Raw genomic sequence first — 18,955 nt, 5'->3', positions numbered from 1 at the left:
CCCAGCACATTTTTTGTCTTGCATCATCAACACCGACTGGTCTTTGTAACCTCTGTTCAACGACGCACGGGGTTATGCGGGTTTTTCTTCCTTTATGCGACGTCTTTTGCCAATCTTTGTCCAATAGTGCAACATGCTGCACATTGCGATCGCTGAGGACCTGGAACGATTTGGAAAACGGAAATCTACGCAGCCCAGCTCGCAGGACTGCGCCGAGAAAAACCTCCACTTGACACCGGTTGACACCTAGTGATGACTTTTGGGCTTGGCGCGTCTAGATCGATTGATATGCGAATATTTCATTTCATATCTCTGAAGGGCTGGTTTTATGGGCTCGATCCATCAATTGATGCATGCGACTACATGCGACGTCCAGTCGATTGAACCAGCGCAAAAAATCCTGACTTGAACTTGCTGACATGAATTAACCATTCTGCGCATTCTGCTAACATTTGAACCTTGTACTAAGCAGGTGTTTTGACCGAAAGCACTCTGTCGACATGACCGTACGACCGTTCTTCCTTCCCTCTTCGCCCTTCCGCAATATATCCGCAACAACCAACTCTCGGATTTTTCGACCCAGGAAATAAAAATAAAACCAGCCCTCGGAGTCAATGCATTTCAAAGCGCAATCTCGTTCTTCAAACATGAGTCGCTGTCGAAAGCCATGCTGCAAGGTTGGCCGATTGATGTACACCGGCAGCGCCGACCCGACGGATAATAATGTTTTCGCGAATGGCGCTCCAACACATACATACATTTGTCGTCCGGACAAATTTCAAACTCTCCCTTGCTCTGCTGAGCCTGAGGGGAAACCTGCTGAACAGCAAAGCCACAACACTAACTAGTATGAGCCCAGAGGAGCTAAACACTTAATACTGCACCAATAGCCAATGAGAGCCGACGCCGCGTCATACAGGTTACATAGCGACTTTTTCAGACCACCTCTTCAAACAGAAATCCCCATCAGACTTGAAAAATCATGGGGGAAAACATCGAAAAGCTACTAATCACGATCAAGGTTAATGAGCAAGGACGATCCTACGAGCTCCGCTGTTCCAGGCTTTTAAAACTCAGTCAGCAAATAGTCATTAAGGCGTGAATTTAGTAGCCACGCTATTGAAACATCTTCAATTAATAAATGAATTGCAATATCCCCGTATAATAACTCACCAAAGGCATCAATTGATCTTGTGTGACCATGCAACTTCAACTTCAAGGCCTGGCCCTCGTGGCACTGACGGCTGGCACTGCAGCCAGTCAGTCAATTAGACAAGTCTTCAATTTCTCCAGCTACGTCGACATCGAGAACAGCCACCTGCGCCCCAATGGCCATCTCTTGTTGAGCACATTCGACAATGGCCGCTTGTACACCATCGATCCGTCAGCGGACAACCCACAGGCCGAACTGGTATCAGCCATGCCCGGAGCCACTGCGCTGTGCGGCATCACCAGCATCGGAGACGACAAGTATGCCGTGGTCGGCGGTATTCGTGGGAACTACAGCTATACGAATGAAACTATCTACACGGTCGACTATAGCGGCGGCGCCCGGAACGCAACCATTGCAATCGCTGCCCATGTCTCCAATGCCACTATGCTCAACGGCATGGATTCCCTCCCCGAAAAGCCCCATGTCATCCTCCTAGCCGACTCTCGTCAAGGCGCAATCTACCGCGTGGATACCGATTCCGGAGTGTCGACTATTGTTATCCAAGATGAGGCACTGGCTGCCCCGTCCAACGCGACTCTGCCGATTGGGGTCAATGGACTCAAGATTCGAGAGTCGTTCGTATATTATACCAACTCGGCGCGCAACACCTTCGGTCGAGTGCCGATTACAGTAGACGGAGATCAGGCCGGTGATGTCGAGGTTGTCGCTCAGCTGAATGGAGGCACGGCCGGATACGACTGGGATGACTTTGTCTTCGATGAGGCCGGCGTCGCCTATGCCGCGCAGCCAACAAATGCGATTGCCGAGATCAAATCAAATGGCCAGCACTCTATCTTCGTGGGCGGTGGCAACAACACTTTGATTCAGGGGCCGACTTCGATTACTATTGCGCGCGATGGCAAGACAGCTTATGTTACTACTCATGGGGATGGGACCAACTTGAGCGGCCAGGTTCTCGTGATGCAATTATAGTATCTGTACATGTGTAGTCATCAAGTGACAAATTTGTCTATCAATTGATATATATGTGTGTTACGAATTATACTGAAAGTTGTTGATGACTGACATTAATTCTATTTCTCTATTTTTTTCATACCCCAGTTCTGCATCTCAATGCCCTTTCGGCTAATGAGGAATGTCAAACTACCGCCAATCATGCACATTATAACAGCTGTATCGGAGAAAATTAGCAACCAAAAAAGTCACGAAAGAAGGCTGGAAATACGCACATATAGTGAATGTCCATCCTACACCAACGGCGTTGATCAAAGGCACAATGGCACCGGTAGTGCCGGCTCCAAACATGTACTGCACCAGATATTTGCTGCTGATAACTTCGGCTTTCTCTGCTGGGAGGACCTCTGTAGATGTTGAGTTAGCTCTCGTGTTTTTTTGTTCTTTTCTTTTTTTAGTAAAACTTCCACATACCTGCTGTATAGGTATTCAGGGTATTGAATACCCCCATCAAGGCAAACCCCGCAAAAAACGCGCTGATTATAGGAACCACCATACCGCCGACTTCTTTCTGCAGAGTCCAGGCGTATATCAGAGTTGATACTGGCAACAACCCAAGTATCATGGATAGCCCGCTGTTGAGTCGATCTTGGGGAAGACGCAGTCCATTTCTGCGTTTGATGTACTTCTTCACAGTGCGGTCAGAGAGTCTGCCTCCAATGACACTGCCTATCAAGAAGCCGGTTCCGGGGGCGATATAAAACAGGCCGCTAACAAAAGCTGTTGTCAAGTGGAAGCGGGGGTTGAAGATGCTACGAGCCGAGGTGAGCAGACCGTATTGAAACCATGCCAGAAAGCCACAGGTTAGATCCTAAAATCTTAGTTCTCGTGTTTTCGCGTAAAGAGAAGGAGTTTGGCTTTCTTACCGCGAGAAAGACGTTGGGGTAAGCTAACAGGATAAAGACCCGAAAGGGGTTGAACCGAGACACGAGTGATTGTTTGGGCTTCTCTGCTTCAACCGTGTTGGTCATGGCGCTTGTATTCATCTTGTCTATGTTTGGTATAAAGAGCAACGAGGTTGACAGCCCAATGACGCCCATTCCAACCTGTACCCAGAATATGTAGCGCCAATGGGTAAACGTGACGATAATACCGCCAATACAGGGTGCTGATACCAAATGAGCATTTCTCCCTTCTTTTTTTTTCTCTGTTTCTGGAAGGACATACCAAATGCTGGCCCACTGACGGAGCCTACCATAAAAAACCCGACTGCTCTACCTCGAACAACCTTATTTGGTGTTAGGAAAGAAACGACTCAAGTTTTCGGATACACCCACCGGCTCAAAAATGTCGGCCAGGATTGTCTGCCCAGCCACCATAAAATATGTCCCGGTAAATCCAACCAAGACGCGCATGGCCGTGAAAATAGCCATATTTGTAGCCACTGCGGCTCCGCAAGAACATGCACAAAGAATGAAGATGGCAAGATTGTAAGCTCGCTGGCGGCCGATCATCAAACCCACGGGAATCCATATAAAGGATGAAAACCCCATGGCAATAAAAACGCCCGAATTGGTGATGGCGATGGATTCCTGGGTGGTGGAAAAGTCACTGCCGATTTCCGGAAGAGCTGCAAGCAATGCGGTGCTCGAGTATGTGATCACCAAGGTCATCCAACTGACCGAAAAGAGGATCAAATTCTTTCGCCATTTCGGTAGTGTGAAAGAAGGCTTTTTGTCCGAAACAGTGTCAACCGGGCTGTTACTGCCATTGTTATTCTCAACGGCATTGTTGAGGCTGGCTGTTCGTTCAGTTGGCCTTCTTTTGGCCTCTGTCTGCTTCAACAGCATTATCGCAGGACCCCGTTTGCAGCAACACCCACAGAATTCATCACCAATGTTATGACCGGGTCGAATCAAATGTGCAGCCTAGTTATGAATTGAAAGATTCCGAACTTTGATATTTAAAGAAAGTAGCGTCTAATCGCACCATTAAGAGTTTGACCGGTATCGGGAAGTTGTCCGGATGCCGAGTCTAACGATAAGCGGCCAAACTAGGAGCACACGCACATTATCGATAAGTAGTTTTCATTTATTTCCTTGCGAAATACGCATCCCGAAGCGCCGCATAATTCACTTGGCCGTCGGCGAGAAGACATTTCGCCGAAAATTTGTCAGGTCGACCAGCGATCACCAGTGTCGACATTTTGCGGATTATTCGCACAATCGATATGAACTAGTGATAAAAAGAGACAGAGAGGCGATTAAATTGTTTATTATCATTTTCAATATGAAATGGCACATGTGCAACTGGCTGTTATTTTATCACTTCCAAATACTATGAACTGACATATATATCATCGAGGTATCAATAATTTAGATTGGCAGCCAAACCCAGTGTCACATTCAACTTGGAAGAGACTGATCAAAAATAAAAAGATCAATTAATGAGACATGTTGACTAAATTTCAATATTTAGACAGTTAATTTCTAGACATAATTTATCTCGCTCTGTTGTCATGTTCTATAATAGGTGAACCATTTGGAGCTTCATGGGAACCTCGAAATGATCTCGCTCTAGTTTAATCATCGGGCTAGGCGAGAACATTAAATCACCGTAGCAGTAGTGAGGTGAAAAGAAAGAAAAGAAAAAAGAATTAAATATCACTGTGGAGAACGAACGCTTTAAGCTGCATTGGCCGCCATCGATCCGGGCGAGCCGGAATGGCGATCATACAATCAAGCGATTTTTGGACTAGCTCAAGCCGAAGAGATGGGCACCTGACTCTTTTCTGGCGCTGAAGCACAACTGCCTGATTCGTGCACGGCATTTTATGGACCATCCCGATTGCGCCGTATCATTTGCCCAGCGTTTCCCCTTGGGATGTCTGTTGCTGCACTATTAACCCAAGCCAATGTGGCAGTGATCCACATAACCAATGCACCGGAGTTAAAAGTAGTGGTGCCAACAATCGAAAAAGCGTTTACGGGGCATAATATATGTAGGGAAACCCTTAGTTGAGTCGTAGACTAGCTGACCGGAATCATTCAACTTCAATGTCAACTGGTATCGGCTGACTGAACCGAGGGTTTTTAAGCTGGAAGAAAATTAAAAAAAAATGCGGTATAAATTGGACAGTCTGCCATCTGACAAGGAAGAGAATATTGACAAGACAGCCTAGCTTGTAAATATTATTGAGATCCTCTATTGCCCTATTATACTCGGGGCAAAAATTGGCACCCGCCTTCAAATACACCAAGTATTTATAGTTAACAAGGGGATATTATTAGACTCACTATACCAGGTCATCCTGTGGGCAAATATCCCGCTCTACTTTGTGCTTATGCTCGCTGGTATTTTCTCTCTGAACCCCTTCGATACCAGGCCGCTGCGTGTTTACCACGCTGGTTGCTTCGTCGGTAATCAACACTGTTTCCGATACGACTTTATTCATTTTGCCTCTTGTAGTTATTGTCAGACTTCAACTACCAAAGAGAACGAAACTATCTGTTATTATTATTATTATTATTATTATGAATACGTATTATTTTCAGGAGAAACTTTTATGATCTATTTTTAACTACCCCATGTCTCCGCCGACTAACAAAACCCGGGGCCACGGATACGATAAGACAGCACTGACCTCGCCGAGCGTGGAAAAATAACCGTACTCTTACCTAATAAGAAACAGATTTTATATTATTTATGGATCAAATGTCAGTTCTATTGACCAATGACGATTTGGAATTGCACTTGACCAAAACAAAGGATCGGTTCCAGTTGGCTGACAGACAGATTGACAGGCACTAATATTCTTCCGATACTCTTTGAGTCATAAAATAACGTTACTGGTGGGTCTGAGGTACGGAAAGTTGGGATAGCACCAAGAATTGCTGAAGAAAATAAATAGCCCATTATCAGGAGCAAGGAGCACGCTAGAACTGGAGAAGGCGACGCCATTCGGTTAGAGGCTTACGATATGATACTGGCTTGTTGCAGATTCAGAAACTCATATTCCCCCAAACTGATAACAACTGATCCATATCTTGGCCCCGTCAGTCGACGAGACTAGAGGCAGCTGGGACCCGGACTAAGTCCTGATCGGGCAAGAATCAACTTCCGAGGCTCGCAAAAATTCTGTTTGAAACACTTGCTACTCAGCTTCCTCACGGAGATATGCAGATTGCGAGTGACAAACGGTGAATTGCGCTTGTTATGGAATCCCTTTCCTTTCCCCATACAGGGGGTAAGCCTTTATAAACATCACCCAGAAAGCCGTGTCATTAATCACTAACTATCTTTGTAGGAGTCGGCGAGATGTTCCCGCGATCCACCACCTGTTCGCAGACAGGCGACTACACCGCCCCAGACGGATTGAATTTCACTACATATTGTGGTGAAGATGTCGTCTCCTCGACGTACTCGTCATATGTACCAACGGAAAAGAATTTCACGGCCTGCATGGACGGTTGCTCCACAGAATCCTGGCGATGTTGGGGCGTTATGTGGCAAGAATCGAATAGTTCTTGCTGGGAATTGGCTTCTCCAACAGTCCTGACAGTGGCAAATCTCACAACCTCGGACACTAGAGATATTGCGCTCGCAAACAGTACACAGATTTCTAGCAACATTTCGTGTCCCTATACCAATGATTCGACCCTGAGTACCCCCGAGGGACTGGATTTCAAACTTGCTTGCAATATGGAGATTTCCGGCAACGATTTGTGTCCGTGGTCTTCTGATTTTTGTCCGACCTATGCCGTGAGCTTGGACGAGTGCATGGAGGCTTGTGTTCAGGCCCATCCGCTTTGCGAAGCCGCTATGTGGAATCCAGGGCACCTTTCAGGTTACCTGAACTGCTTCCTCAAGAATGCAACCGGACCCCTGGTGGCAAATACTGGCATAATATATCACACTGCTGTGGCCGAAGTTGTGACCCTAGCTCAGGGATGTCCTACTTATACAAGCTACACGAGCAGCGATGGGAAGGCGTTTAACATCACTTGTTCCCAACAAGCAACTCAGGCGACCAATATCACCTTCTCACACCAGAATAACATTACCGCATGTATTGATAGCTGTGCTTCCTATGACGGGACCCCAGAGTGCGAAGCTGTTGTCTTTGACGCTACCCTGGACTCTGGGTACGAGAATTGCCAACTGTTGAACTCAGTGCAGATGCTTGACTCGTCCACAAATTTGAATATCGCCCAAATTGTCTCTACCTCATCGGACTCGTCCAGTGCGTCATCTGGCAGCAGCAGCAAGGCATGGGTTGCTGGTCCAGTCATTGGTGGAGTAGTCGCCATTGTCGCCGCTGGACTGGCATGGTTCTGGTGGAACCGACGAAAAAGAAGAAATGAGGTTCCTACTCAAGAGAGCAACAGTCTTAATACGATAGAAAACCAAAAGAATCATGATGTCGCTACGCTTCTTGAGGCCAGGTCGCATCAAGAGGAACTCGACTCTGCCCCTATCGCAGAGCTTACGGGATCGGAACGAGTGGAACTCCCATCGCAGAAAAATCCTGCGCATGAAATGCCGGCCTAATTGGGTATATTTGTTTTTGGAAGATGCGTATTTCCTCTAAGTATATTCTTGTAATATTTTTGACTGTGTACAAAAACCATATTGAATAGACAGTGATACAATGATGCATTCCTTATGCCTGTAAGTCTGGAATGTACACCCTCTGTGATTTCTACTTGGTAGAACATTAACAAATGATATCGAAATGCTCCAGCATGAAACTAAGAGGCCTCAAACTGGGTGTGGTTAGGGCTTGGCCTTGCTTCATGACGCTGGGGCGAAGAGACCGAAAGAACCGAAAGCGCCGAGAGGACCGAGAAGACCGATAAGGCCGCCCACATCAACAAGGTCACACAAGCAATCAATCTTCTTTTGGTTTATTATAAAAGAAACACCCAGCCAAGATGAAGTTGCAAAAATTCACCAACAACAATGCCTTCAACACGAGTCGCTATAATTGGGGCCGGCCCAGTCGGCCTCATGCTCGCACGCTTGCTCCATAACCAACCCGGAATCGATGTTACGGTGTTTGAGTCAGACGATTCACGACATGCTAGAAGGCAAGGTGGGACGTTGGACCTACACCCAGACACTGGCATAGCAGCTTTGAAGGCCGGCGGCCTGTACGAGGAATTCCTGCAACGCGCCCGTTTCGATGGAGAAGCACTGAAGGTGTGCGACAAAAAGCTCACCATCTATATCAGCACGAGCGGGACGTCAGAGACCTTCGCTCGTGGTCGGCCAGAGATTGACCGATCCTCTTTACGTGAGATGCTTCTCAACTCGATTCCCGAAGAGATCATCCGCTGGGGCTGCCGTCTGAAGTCAGTAGATGAGAAGCACCGCCTCATCTTTGACCAGGGCATTGAGACTGGGTTTGACCTGATTGTCGGTGCAGATGGGGCTTGGAGCAAGGTCCGCAGGTTGCTATCAGACCAACAACCCCAGTATGCAGGGTTGACCGGCTTTTCCTGGACAATACACAATGCGGAGAAAACAGCCCCAGATTGTTATGCTCTCACAAATCGTGGATCACTATACGCCTATTCAGACAACAAAACTATCATGGGCCAATATATTGGCGATGGTAGTATCAACATCTACAACTGGAGCGTCCAGCCCGAAGACTGGAATGAGAAAGCCAAGCATGACACCAACAACGTGGAAGAACTCAAAGCTACAGTGCTGAAAGAATACGAAACATGGCATCCCAAGTTACGTGATTACCTGCACCACGCCGAGGATCCAGTATTGCGGCCTTTATACAATCTTCCTGTGGGTTGGAAATGGGAGCATCAATCTGGAGTTACGTTGGTCGGCGACGCTGCACATGTGATGACCCCGTATGCTGGGGAGGGGGTTAATCTTGGTTTTGAAGATGCCTTAAAGTTGTCTCAAGCAATTAAAAAGGCATATTTGCCCCGCGCAAATGAGCATACCGCTCTCGATGCCTGTGTGCAAGATTATGAGAACGACATGTTCGTGCGCGCAGAAAAAACCGCGCGTTGCACACAAGATATGCTGAATTGGACGATGTTTACTGACGGATCACCTCGAAGTGTTGTTGAAAAATTTGTTCTTCGCATACTTTCCTTTCACATGGGTCCTTTCTCCATGGCTTTTGTGTATCCGCTGCTCGTGATAGCGGTGTATTCTTATTTTGCTGTATTCAAGCTGTTTTATTGATTATTTCATTATTTCATTGTGTTGTTATTTTCAATGTTAGATGTATGTCAGCCTGAATTTTGTACTTCGACGCGCCAACAAGGGGGAATTAACGAAACTAAGCTGATGGAAACTGGGCCTTTCAAACTTTACTATAGATCTAATATCAAATGCGTTTTAAACAGTGGTCGATTTAGATATTGGACTTATTGCTTTAGGGAAAGTAAGTGTAGTTTGCATTGTTTGCACTACTCACTGTTCAGACCGGCGCCAACTGAACCAGTCAAATTGTTCCCCAACAACCTGCACAGCATGCTGCAGAAAAGATCCTGTCAACCGTGTTATCGGCGCAAGGTCAAGTGCGATAAGAAGGTTCCCTGCTCAACATGTCGCGACCAGAATCAAATCTGCGAGTATCCACAGGAGCCCATCCGGCGCCGAAGAAACCGCCAGCTACCATCAAGAGCGCTGCACGAGGCGGAGAAAAGTAACCAGGCAGTAAAACGAGACGACAATAGCTCTGCAAGTTATGGCCGAAAAAACGCCAAATTAATTGCCAATGGAGACGGCCAGTCACGTCTGGTTTTAAGCGACTTCTGGGCTAACCTTGAAGATGAGGTGAGTTGCTACATGAACCTAGACTTATATGATGCCGCGTCTCAACTGAAGGGTTAGGATGATCTCAGACAAACAATACTGGATGAGTCACGTTCAGAAAATTCTCAAAGGCTTCCTTTCTTTTTGAATCCAATTTTCCAACACTCGAAACAAGGAGACAGTGTCGATGTGGCCATAGATCCTTGGACATGGTCCTCAGACCACATCAAAAAATGCTGGGAGCTATTCAAAGAAAACGTAGACCCAGTCGTCAGAGTTATTCACAAACCAAGCATGGAGAGGCTTGTACAGGACGCAGCTATAAACGGGATATCAGGGTTGAAGCCAGAACCTGCCTCCTTGATAGTCGCCGTTTGCTATGCAGCAGTGATCACACTGCATCCGTCTAATTCATCACAGCATTTCACAGAAGACATTCATTTCCTTCATCACCGGCATCAGTATGCTATTGACCTAGCTATGGCCCGCGCGAACTGGTTTCGCAGCAACCACATCCAGGTTATGCAGGCTCTTGTTATAGTGCTAGTGAGTAAACCTTTCTTGGGCTGAGCATCAATCCATGTCCTTATAAAGTATAGAGCTGCATGCCACGTGAGGATGATCGCTCGTTATGGATGTATACTGGTCTGGTTCTGCGGATGGCTACATGTCTCGGACTTCACTGTGGTACTACGGCAGAGTCGAAAATTAAGCCATTTCAGGCTGACATGCGAGCACGACTGTGGTGGCAAATATGTTTGGTAGACGTACGGATCTCGGAAGACTATGGCGCAGAGTCCAGTGCCCTACGAATCAGATCGGACTGCCCATGTCCTCTTAATCTCAACGACACTGATTGGGATATTTCTTCAGATGTTCCACCAGTTCCACATGAAGGCTTTACAGAAATGACATACAGCCTTCTTCGGTTCGAGGCATGTAAAATTGATTTTGAATCACAGTCCTACCTAAACGACAACGAAGTTTTTAACGAAAAAATCGATGAAAAAGCAAGCGTACTTACAAACGTTATATATTCGAAGTACCTTCGTTTTATTGAAGCAGACTCCATATCGCCGATTGAAATGACCATATTGCGGTCGGGCAGTGTTTACAACGTCAAACTGCGACTGAAGATGTATTTCCCTTGCTTCCGTGATTCGGAGCTGGAGTTGGCCAAGCACTATGAACTTTTCCTTGCTTCTGTTGATCTCTTGGAAAAGTATAACATGTCTTTCTCTGAAGAGGTCGTGAACTTTGCGTGGATGGCACAACAGTATACACAATGGCATGCAGTGGCTTTTGCTCTATCATTTGCATACAAGGCCCTGACCAAGCCTGAATACTGGGAACGGATCCATGACCCTGTTAGCCGCACAATTAACGCTGTGCGCTTTTTATTTGATGCCCAGCCAACAAATAGCCATCGCTGGCAGCCTTTAATGAGGCTCTACACCCGAGCAGCAAGTCTATTCGAGACAATACAATCTGCAGGTATTGAGGTACCTCTGCAAAGAATAGTCTCTACAGAAGAACTTGAAGATATGGAACTTCTATTCAAGTCTGATTTTGCAAATTTCCAGTGGGACAATGTATTGGAGGGGTTTTGAACAGAGGTAGATTTTTTTGCAGATTAAAAATAATTTAATGAAAAAACATGAACTAGAATATTATATCACACTATATACGCAATTTTTATTACTTCGAAAAGGCGAGACCAGGTGGTTGATAATTAAATTTGCTGAGTCATTACTGGCTGACCCACTTCCGTCACCCCGAAGCGGTTCAAAGACCCAATTTCCATTCAGCAAAACCTCTACCAATTAATCGCCCTTGTATATATCAAACTCATAAAGACTAATGCCTCCGGGAAGTAAATCAACGCCATGCATTCATTGCCGTCAGATGAAGGTATACACTTGATAACTGAGCTCTGACACAACGGCTAACTCAACAATCAGTTGAAATGCGACGTAAAGGCGAGGTTTCCTTCGCCGTGCTCGCGCTGCGAGAAATTCAAGCTACGATGTTCAGTCGATCCTTCTTTTAAAAGGACTGCGAAGAGGGAGTAAGAGCTCCTCGGACATCTATGTTATACATGAATCAGCTTGCAACTGACGCTGAGCCTAGTCGTCTGGAAAAAGTTGAAAAAGAGTTGATTGACATCAAGCGCAGATTGGGATCCAAAGAACGAGATACTAGTCCCACAACTCCAGAAAGTTCTAGTAAAAGTGAAACAAGTCAAACGATAACGACAGACATAGAATCGATACTACTACATTCAGAAGTGGAGTTCAACAATATGTCGCTCGAGGACACGACATTGGACTTGTCGGCAATTCATCTACTTCTTAAAGAGCAAGTTTATCTTTATCTTTCTTTTCATGTTTCTTAATTTGCTTAGGATGTGTAGATACTATACTTATTATCACCCGCTGTTCCCCATTGCTCCAGAGCTGCCTCATCTTTTGCAGTGCTATCTTTCTCAGCTACCCCTTTTCTGGACAATAATCACCATCGCCTCCAAGACCACAAAAGAGAATCCGTCAATTTACCTCGCATTATCCAGTGCTATCCCAAAATTGATTGAAAAAATCCTCCATTCCAACGGAAAAGAACTTTGGATGATACAGGCGCTTCTGCTTCTGTGCTGCTGGCCATTACCATTTGGCCCAAAATCTGCAGACCCATCACTCTTATACTCTGGACTGGCCACTAGTTCTGCTCTCGAAATTGGCCTGCATCGGTACAAATTTCCTTCTGATTTCACGTATGATGAACCATACGACGAAGACCGGGCATTCATGCAGAAGAAGACGTGGCTTGCCTGTTTCATTCTCAGTCAGCAGTATGATCATCCCCGTGTGAGAATATGATTTGGTGGACAAAGACTAATGATAGTAGTTTAAGCACTGAACTCGGTGTCCCAACCTGTTTTCATATCGATCGGACCATTATAAGTGCTCTGGAAACACCGGATATTAGGATTCCCTGCGTGCTAAGAGATCAATTACGAACCGCTTATCTGGGCTTCCGAATATCGAACTCACTGGGAAATGACATATTGTCTTTCTCGGGCTTGTCCAGCAACCGCATGCAACTGATACATCTCTTCGAAACAGATCTTGCCGCTGCTAGAACCGTCAACACAGGCGATAGGGATACCTCTGGCGAAATTTGCTTCTTAGCGGTTAGCCTACAACTCTATAGCTACGCCCTTGAGCATAATATCGGAGAAGGGAAAGACAACACCGATGATAGCAGCAGATGCGAAATTCTTCTCCGTGGCTACCATGCAGCAATGGAGCTCGTGCAGATAGCAGTGACAAATTCGTTCGAAGCACCATATTGGACGCGACAGATTTATCAATCGGTCATCCACGCAATCACTTTTCTCCTCAAGTTATGTTCTTCTTCTGCACCTCAGTTAAGCGTCATTGATTCCCCATCGACGCGAAACTTGATCAGTCAAGGATGGGACTTCTTACGGAGTGGCTCACTCATGGAAAACGATCATCTATTTCGCATTAGTACTCTCGTTGCATATTTGAGCAAACTAGAGGAAAAGGATCCTCAATTACCGCGGCTCAGCGTCCAGTCCAGAATGTCTGCCAACGTAATGTACGATGCTGTTTGGCGTGCTAAGCAGCGATTTAGTCCAGAAGTGCGAAACATGCGTCCAGCTGACTATACGACTACAGCCGTGTTAGAAGAGCTGAGCGCCTCGTGGGCAGAGAACGTGCTGAATGAGGATGGACTTTTTCGTCACTGGAATTCTGTGATTACCAACTATTGAGAACAGTATTACTTGATCTACAACAAAATCTATTTCACATGGTTGACCGCCACAGATGGGCTAGAATTTTTTTTTACATCAATACTATAAATAAAAACCGTGGATTTTAATTATTGCCTTGCAAAGGGCAACATTAGATACATGGCCGGTGCATGTTGCTGTGATCCATGCAGATCTGTTTCACCAAACTGCCCAGAGACCAACGGCCGCTTGATAGTGCTCTTGAATGCAAGAGCTGGGTCCCAAAACATGCAAACTAAAATGTCTTCCTTTGGAATATTGTATAGCCGAGCAATGGTATCCTTGGACAAAAGACCAGTTTGTTTCACTTTGTGAAATATCTCTTCGTTGTCGAACATCACATCGAGTGTCAGTTCGTAGGGACCTGCATTTTTAGTTCTCAAAACCGAAGCCACCTCACCGAGATAGCAATGACCCTGTGGTGCCGGTGGATGAAATTTCATCGGCGACAACGGAGGAGAGACACCGTTTTGGGAACTTGTCTTTGTTGTCGGCGGTACAATATCTTTCATGTCTGCAACTTCAGTGTACTCGTTCGAACCCAGAATGACTTTTTGTTGTATCGGAAAGAGCGCCAAAGGATCGACGCTTGTCACAATGTGATAAATGCAAAATTCAGAAACCTGTCCTAGTGGGATATCATAAGGAGGGAAAGGCATTGCAAAATTCCCAGCTGTGGCTAGCTGACCGGCGTAGGGAGCATGAAGACATGCAATGCGAGCGGTATTTATAACATGGCTTGCCTCAGCCTGCGTGGCAGCCCTAGCTTCGCCGCAAAGACAGATTTCTTTCGGTGTATAGTCTCTCTCGGGCTCTAATGAGCCCATTATTCCTTTATTACCGTACTCATGAAGTCGCAAGTCGTAGTCAAAGGGGATCTTTGAGCGAACATGTTCCTCTACTTTGGAAAGGAAGGACGACAACTGGCCGATGAGAATGGGATCTCGAAAGCCACCGATAAAAACGCTTCGATAGCCTGCTGCTCTTGCCCCTTCGAGCTTTACAGTATACTCGCCTTCTTTGGACGGCACGAATTTCGATCCCCTGACTCGAACAGTTCGGTTATCGGGAAGTTGTTCATATTTTGCATCCGCCAGGTGAAGGGCACCTCCAGGGCCGAGTAAGATATCGGGTCGAGTTTTCTCATAAAGTGTGTGGGCCGCAATTGAAGTCGGCGTGCATCGAGCACCCGGGTTTAGAGGAAGAATGTCAAAGCTGTCTTCCCGGATGATAGCGAGAGACTCTCGGCTTTTGGGCTTTGCGCACAATCCGCCGCATTCCATGATCTTCCCCATATGATAAGCTATACCCATATCCGTGAAACCGTTGTAGACGCAAAAGGCAGCATACGGGGAGGGATCATAGGCCCGTCCAGCAACAATTATATCAAAGTCGCCATACTTCTCCATTGCATGGATGAACGGCTCCATACCCATCTGCGCGACGACCTTGGATGCTGTTTTGATATCGTGAGCAGTTATCTCGGGTACTGCTGCGCTACATGGTAGGACTTGACCAGCTTCATGTTTTTCGTAGATAAAACCCTTTTCGATTTCGGCTTCAATTGTGACGATGTTCATCGTTCTGTATCCTTTGGCAGTGATCAATTCGTGAATGATGTCAACGAAGAGCTGAACATGGACATTGGCACCATCACCACCAGCGGAGCCAAGAATTACTGGCACTTTATACTTGTGACAAGATGCGAGAAGAATGTCCAAGTCTCTTTCCCACGATTCCCGGCTGATAGTGGTTGCGTCCAGCGCCAGTTTGGACGGCCCACTGTCGGTCGAACCACAGTCAACAATGATAGCATCAGCACCATCTTTCACAGCATCCCAAAACAGAAACTCATCGAACCCATAACCTAGCATCCCTACAGGTGTAAGGATTTTGAGCTCTTCTTTCTTCCGTGGCGGACTCATTGTAGACAGTGTTCTCTGACTAGTATATTTTATAGTGACAAGTTAAAAGGAGGAAATCTCTTCGATAGATTCCTATGATATATTTAAATATAAAAACACGTTGACCGCTCAAAGAGGTCTGCATGTAGGGATATAATAGCGACATCGCTGTGACAAGCGATCTCGGCCTAAAAGCGATATCGCTCAACATGCGATGAGACGTTTCTCATCGCTCAGATATAAGCATCGAGTACCAAGGTCGGCAGCCAGAATAATTATCTGGTGACTTTACGATTATACATGTAGTATGGTTTATAGACATCTTGAGCTCTTTTTTGTTCAGTGGATCTGCTCTTACAGTACCCACTTGAGCTTTTGATCACCAAGTACTCACTTGATGATTCACCATACGTGTCTGTATGGCCATCAAAAAGACTCTTAGAGATAATATACAATTCACTAAATATAATAATAATCATCTCAGCGCTTACGTCCCAAGAGTAGGATTCACCCCCGCGAAATTTCTCCGCACTGTTGATTGAATCCCAAACCGCCTAAGCGGGGCAATTCGCAATATAGCACCGCTGACACACTAATAAATGAAATGTTTTTTTTACCAATAGAATACCAACAAACTTAGCATATTTTCAATACACTAATATCCGGTCATGGCTATGGAAAGAAAACATGTGGTGCTGTATTTGAGCTCCACTGGCGCGCTGATGCGTCGCCCGGTTAGGTAGTGTTTTAGATAGACTCGACCAGGCGGTGATGATGGATCAGGGTCGACATTTGGAATCTTTGAAAAGGGGGATCGAGATGGACAAGGGCGTATTGAGGTGTTGCCCAATAGCCTGTTGGTTGTCGTTACACAATATGCCGAATAATAATGATAGCTCAACCTGACTAAAGCTACTAAAGCAGCCACAAAGGTCACAGCTCAAAAGCCCAAGAGCAACCGATATTTTTGCATTTTAGCCTGGTCTGTGGGACTCGCCGCAGTGGGGCCTCATTAGACAGATTTTGCGAAGCTTTCTTTTTCTCGTATCATGGCGACAATGTTATACACTTTGATAACATCGAACTACAGCATTGAGACCAAGTTTCCGATGATCATGTATCAAAATTCATTATGTGTAAAAAGTTTATACAGATTTTATACAAATTCAAGTCTCCGTTACTGAGCTCTGCTATTGAAGAGCAGCCATAATGGTCAAATATCGATTTGGACCGGGCAAAAAAAACAAACATAAGCATTGCCCAACCAAATCGACGGAACCCCGGCGCAACCCTGCATGCCATGCCCAATAGTAGAAATTAAATGATAAGCCGAAAATAAAAATAACTCACCCGGAAATAGGAGTCTACAAGTCCAGTTTAGACTTCCTTTTCCCGTGGTTCAGATAGGCTGGTTATGCCAACGCCATTTTCCCCCAACCGCTCAATATTGTATACTGCCCTCTATTTTCTTCTTCCTGGCCCCAACTTCGAGTTTCTGATTATTCTGTAATGCGCACACGAGGAACATATCTAGTGACTTTCTCGGTACCTTCAGAGAAACTCTCGCTTATTACTACAAGGCGAAAAAAAATGGCAAAACCGGTTCGCTGGACTGAGGAAGAAAAACGGCAAATGGTCATTGCTAGAAGCCAAAATCAGCATCTGTCCTGGGAAGAATTTCAAAAGGTATCAAATGACCTCCCAACAGCTTGTCTTTGCCAGCTTCGCAGCTAATGATATGGAGAACCTGTGGCCGTCTCGCACAGTGGGAGCTTTGACATATATGTACAGTGTGAGTATATGGGATTCATGGTTCTCACACTACTATCTGCTCTAACTGTACCATGGATAGGAAGTAAAGAGAATGGATCGATTGAGGACGAGGATTCAGGTACCAGAGGAGAATTCTTTCTTGCCATCAAGGCAGATACCAGAACACCCTGCTCTAGAACACCCTCCTCCAGAACACCCTCCTCCAATACATCATCCACCAGAACATCATCCACCAGAACATCATCCACCAGAACATCATCCACCAGAACATCATCCACCAGAACATCATCCACCAGAACATCATCCACCAGAACATCATCCACCAGAACATCATCCACCAGAACATCATCCACCAGAACATCATCCACCAGAACATCATCCACCAGAACATCATCCACCAGAACATCATCCACCAGAACATCATCCACCGCCAGAACAATACCTCGCACACGCCCCAAAGCGAACAGCAGATGCCCTAAAGGAAGGCGAGGCTGTTTGTGAAACCGAAAATTCTCTCGCACAACCCTCTCATGTATGGCCTTGGTAACGTCTGGAATATTAAAGACTGTACTGATGTCATTAGTAAAGGCCGCGAAACGCCCATGTACCGAAGATTCAAATGGGAGGATACAGCAACAGACAGTTACCTCTCCCAATGGTAGACATTCAAAGTCTACTGATCCTCAGTCGCCAGAAGCTTCTCTCCCAAGACAAAACAGTGTCCAGAAAGATTCGCAGAATGTGACACTCGACCATGCGCGACAGATCTATCCTTCCCAAAGCGAGCTTACACAGGTAGCTCAGGTTGAAGAAGAAGAAGAAGCTGCCAATGGGCTGCCACTCCCTTGTTCGGTCGGAGAGGCCGCGCCCAATGAAACACTGGCCAGTGGCTTGACCCCAGCTCGACAAGCAGAGCAACGCACCTGTCAGTTTCACCTCGTTGACTCGCTGGTTGTAAATGGGGTTGAAAATGACATGGCCGACTTAGCGATGCGATTTTGTGATGACATTAGCGTCGTTAGAAAACGTCGCCAAATGGTTCAATTTCAGGAATCGGCTTTGAGCGAAACATTATCTCAAATGACTGAAGCATTCTCTAACACGCAGTCAATTCTCCTGGATTTGAAAGAACAGGTTAAACAAAGAGAGAGGGAGGCCAAAAAAGCCGAAAATGCGCTAGAGCTGTTACAAAAGCGAATGGAAAACCAGCAAAATAAAGTGATTTCCGAGAAAATGGCAGAGATTGATCGTTTACGAGAGGAGACTTCAAAACGAAACAAGGACTTGGAGAGTATCACAGACAGAAACGAGAAGCTGGAAAGAGAAAATACATCTCTAAAAGAAAAGATGAAAGGTATCTGTGCTCTCTCCCAATTAGGTCAATTCTGAGCCAAGAGCCGAAGACTGTCTCGCAAAACTTGTTTTGTTTTTGTTTTTGTTATTTGCTTGTAACGTTGCGAGGAGCTTCAATATTGGAAGACAAAAACGCAAACCCCGGGGAATATATACATGTAATCAAGGTGGAATATTTGGAATAAAATC

The 18,955-nt window shown here is 45.8% G+C and overlaps 7 protein-coding genes across 7 annotated transcripts; 5 read left to right on the top strand and 2 right to left on the bottom strand.

The window, feature by feature from the left end:
* Positions 1-1,201: 1,201 nt before the first annotated feature.
* Positions 1,202-2,146, top strand: TRUGW13939_04742 (uncharacterized protein; the record flags this gene model as incomplete). Its single annotated transcript, XM_035487909.1, has 1 exon — positions 1,202-2,146. One exon carries the CDS (start codon positions 1,202-1,204, stop codon positions 2,144-2,146), a length of 945 nt encoding a protein of 314 aa, XP_035343802.1.
* A 101-nt stretch (positions 2,147-2,247) lies between these two features.
* On the bottom strand, positions 2,248-3,978 carry TRUGW13939_04741 (uncharacterized protein; the record flags this gene model as incomplete). Its single annotated transcript, XM_035487908.1, has 6 exons — positions 2,248-2,345; positions 2,404-2,535; positions 2,603-2,999; positions 3,055-3,296; positions 3,356-3,416; positions 3,466-3,978. 6 exons carry the CDS (start codon positions 3,976-3,978, stop codon positions 2,248-2,250), a joined length of 1,443 nt encoding a protein of 480 aa, XP_035343801.1.
* Positions 3,979-6,343: 2,365 nt separating this feature from the next.
* TRUGW13939_04740 (uncharacterized protein) lies at positions 6,344-7,678 on the top strand (the record flags this gene model as incomplete). Its single annotated transcript, XM_035487907.1, has 2 exons — positions 6,344-6,374; positions 6,435-7,678. The coding sequence occupies 2 exons, from the start codon at positions 6,344-6,346 to the stop codon at positions 7,676-7,678; spliced, it is 1,275 nt and encodes a 424-aa protein (XP_035343800.1).
* Positions 7,679-8,089: 411 nt separating this feature from the next.
* On the top strand, positions 8,090-11,529 carry TRUGW13939_04739 (uncharacterized protein; the record flags this gene model as incomplete). The annotated part of the gene is made up of 4 exons (XM_035487906.1): positions 8,090-9,135; positions 9,586-9,940; positions 9,998-10,465; positions 10,519-11,529. 4 exons carry the CDS (start codon positions 8,090-8,092, stop codon positions 11,527-11,529), a joined length of 2,880 nt encoding a protein of 959 aa, XP_035343799.1.
* Positions 11,530-12,324: 795 nt separating this feature from the next.
* TRUGW13939_04738 (uncharacterized protein) lies at positions 12,325-13,715 on the top strand (the record flags this gene model as incomplete). The annotated part of the gene is made up of 2 exons (XM_035487905.1): positions 12,325-12,767; positions 12,824-13,715. 2 exons carry the CDS (start codon positions 12,325-12,327, stop codon positions 13,713-13,715), a joined length of 1,335 nt encoding a protein of 444 aa, XP_035343798.1.
* Positions 13,716-13,825: 110 nt separating this feature from the next.
* TRUGW13939_04737 (uncharacterized protein) lies at positions 13,826-15,661 on the bottom strand (the record flags this gene model as incomplete). The annotated part of the gene is made up of 1 exon (XM_035487904.1): positions 13,826-15,661. The coding sequence occupies one exon, from the start codon at positions 15,659-15,661 to the stop codon at positions 13,826-13,828; it is 1,836 nt and encodes a 611-aa protein (XP_035343797.1).
* Positions 15,662-17,230: 1,569 nt separating this feature from the next.
* TRUGW13939_04736 (uncharacterized protein) lies at positions 17,231-18,802 on the top strand (the record flags this gene model as incomplete). The annotated part of the gene is made up of 4 exons (XM_035487903.1): positions 17,231-17,326; positions 17,385-17,432; positions 17,493-17,945; positions 18,002-18,802. The coding sequence occupies 4 exons, from the start codon at positions 17,231-17,233 to the stop codon at positions 18,800-18,802; spliced, it is 1,398 nt and encodes a 465-aa protein (XP_035343796.1).
* Between the last annotated feature and the right edge of the window lie 153 nt (positions 18,803-18,955).

This window comes from Talaromyces rugulosus, chromosome II (genome assembly GCF_013368755.1).
Source record: "Talaromyces rugulosus chromosome II, complete sequence".
In the NCBI taxonomy this organism is placed as follows: domain Eukaryota; kingdom Fungi; phylum Ascomycota; class Eurotiomycetes; order Eurotiales; family Trichocomaceae; genus Talaromyces; species Talaromyces rugulosus.
Note: the sequence above shows the minus strand (reverse complement) of the source record. Positions and strands in the feature narration are given on the sequence as shown.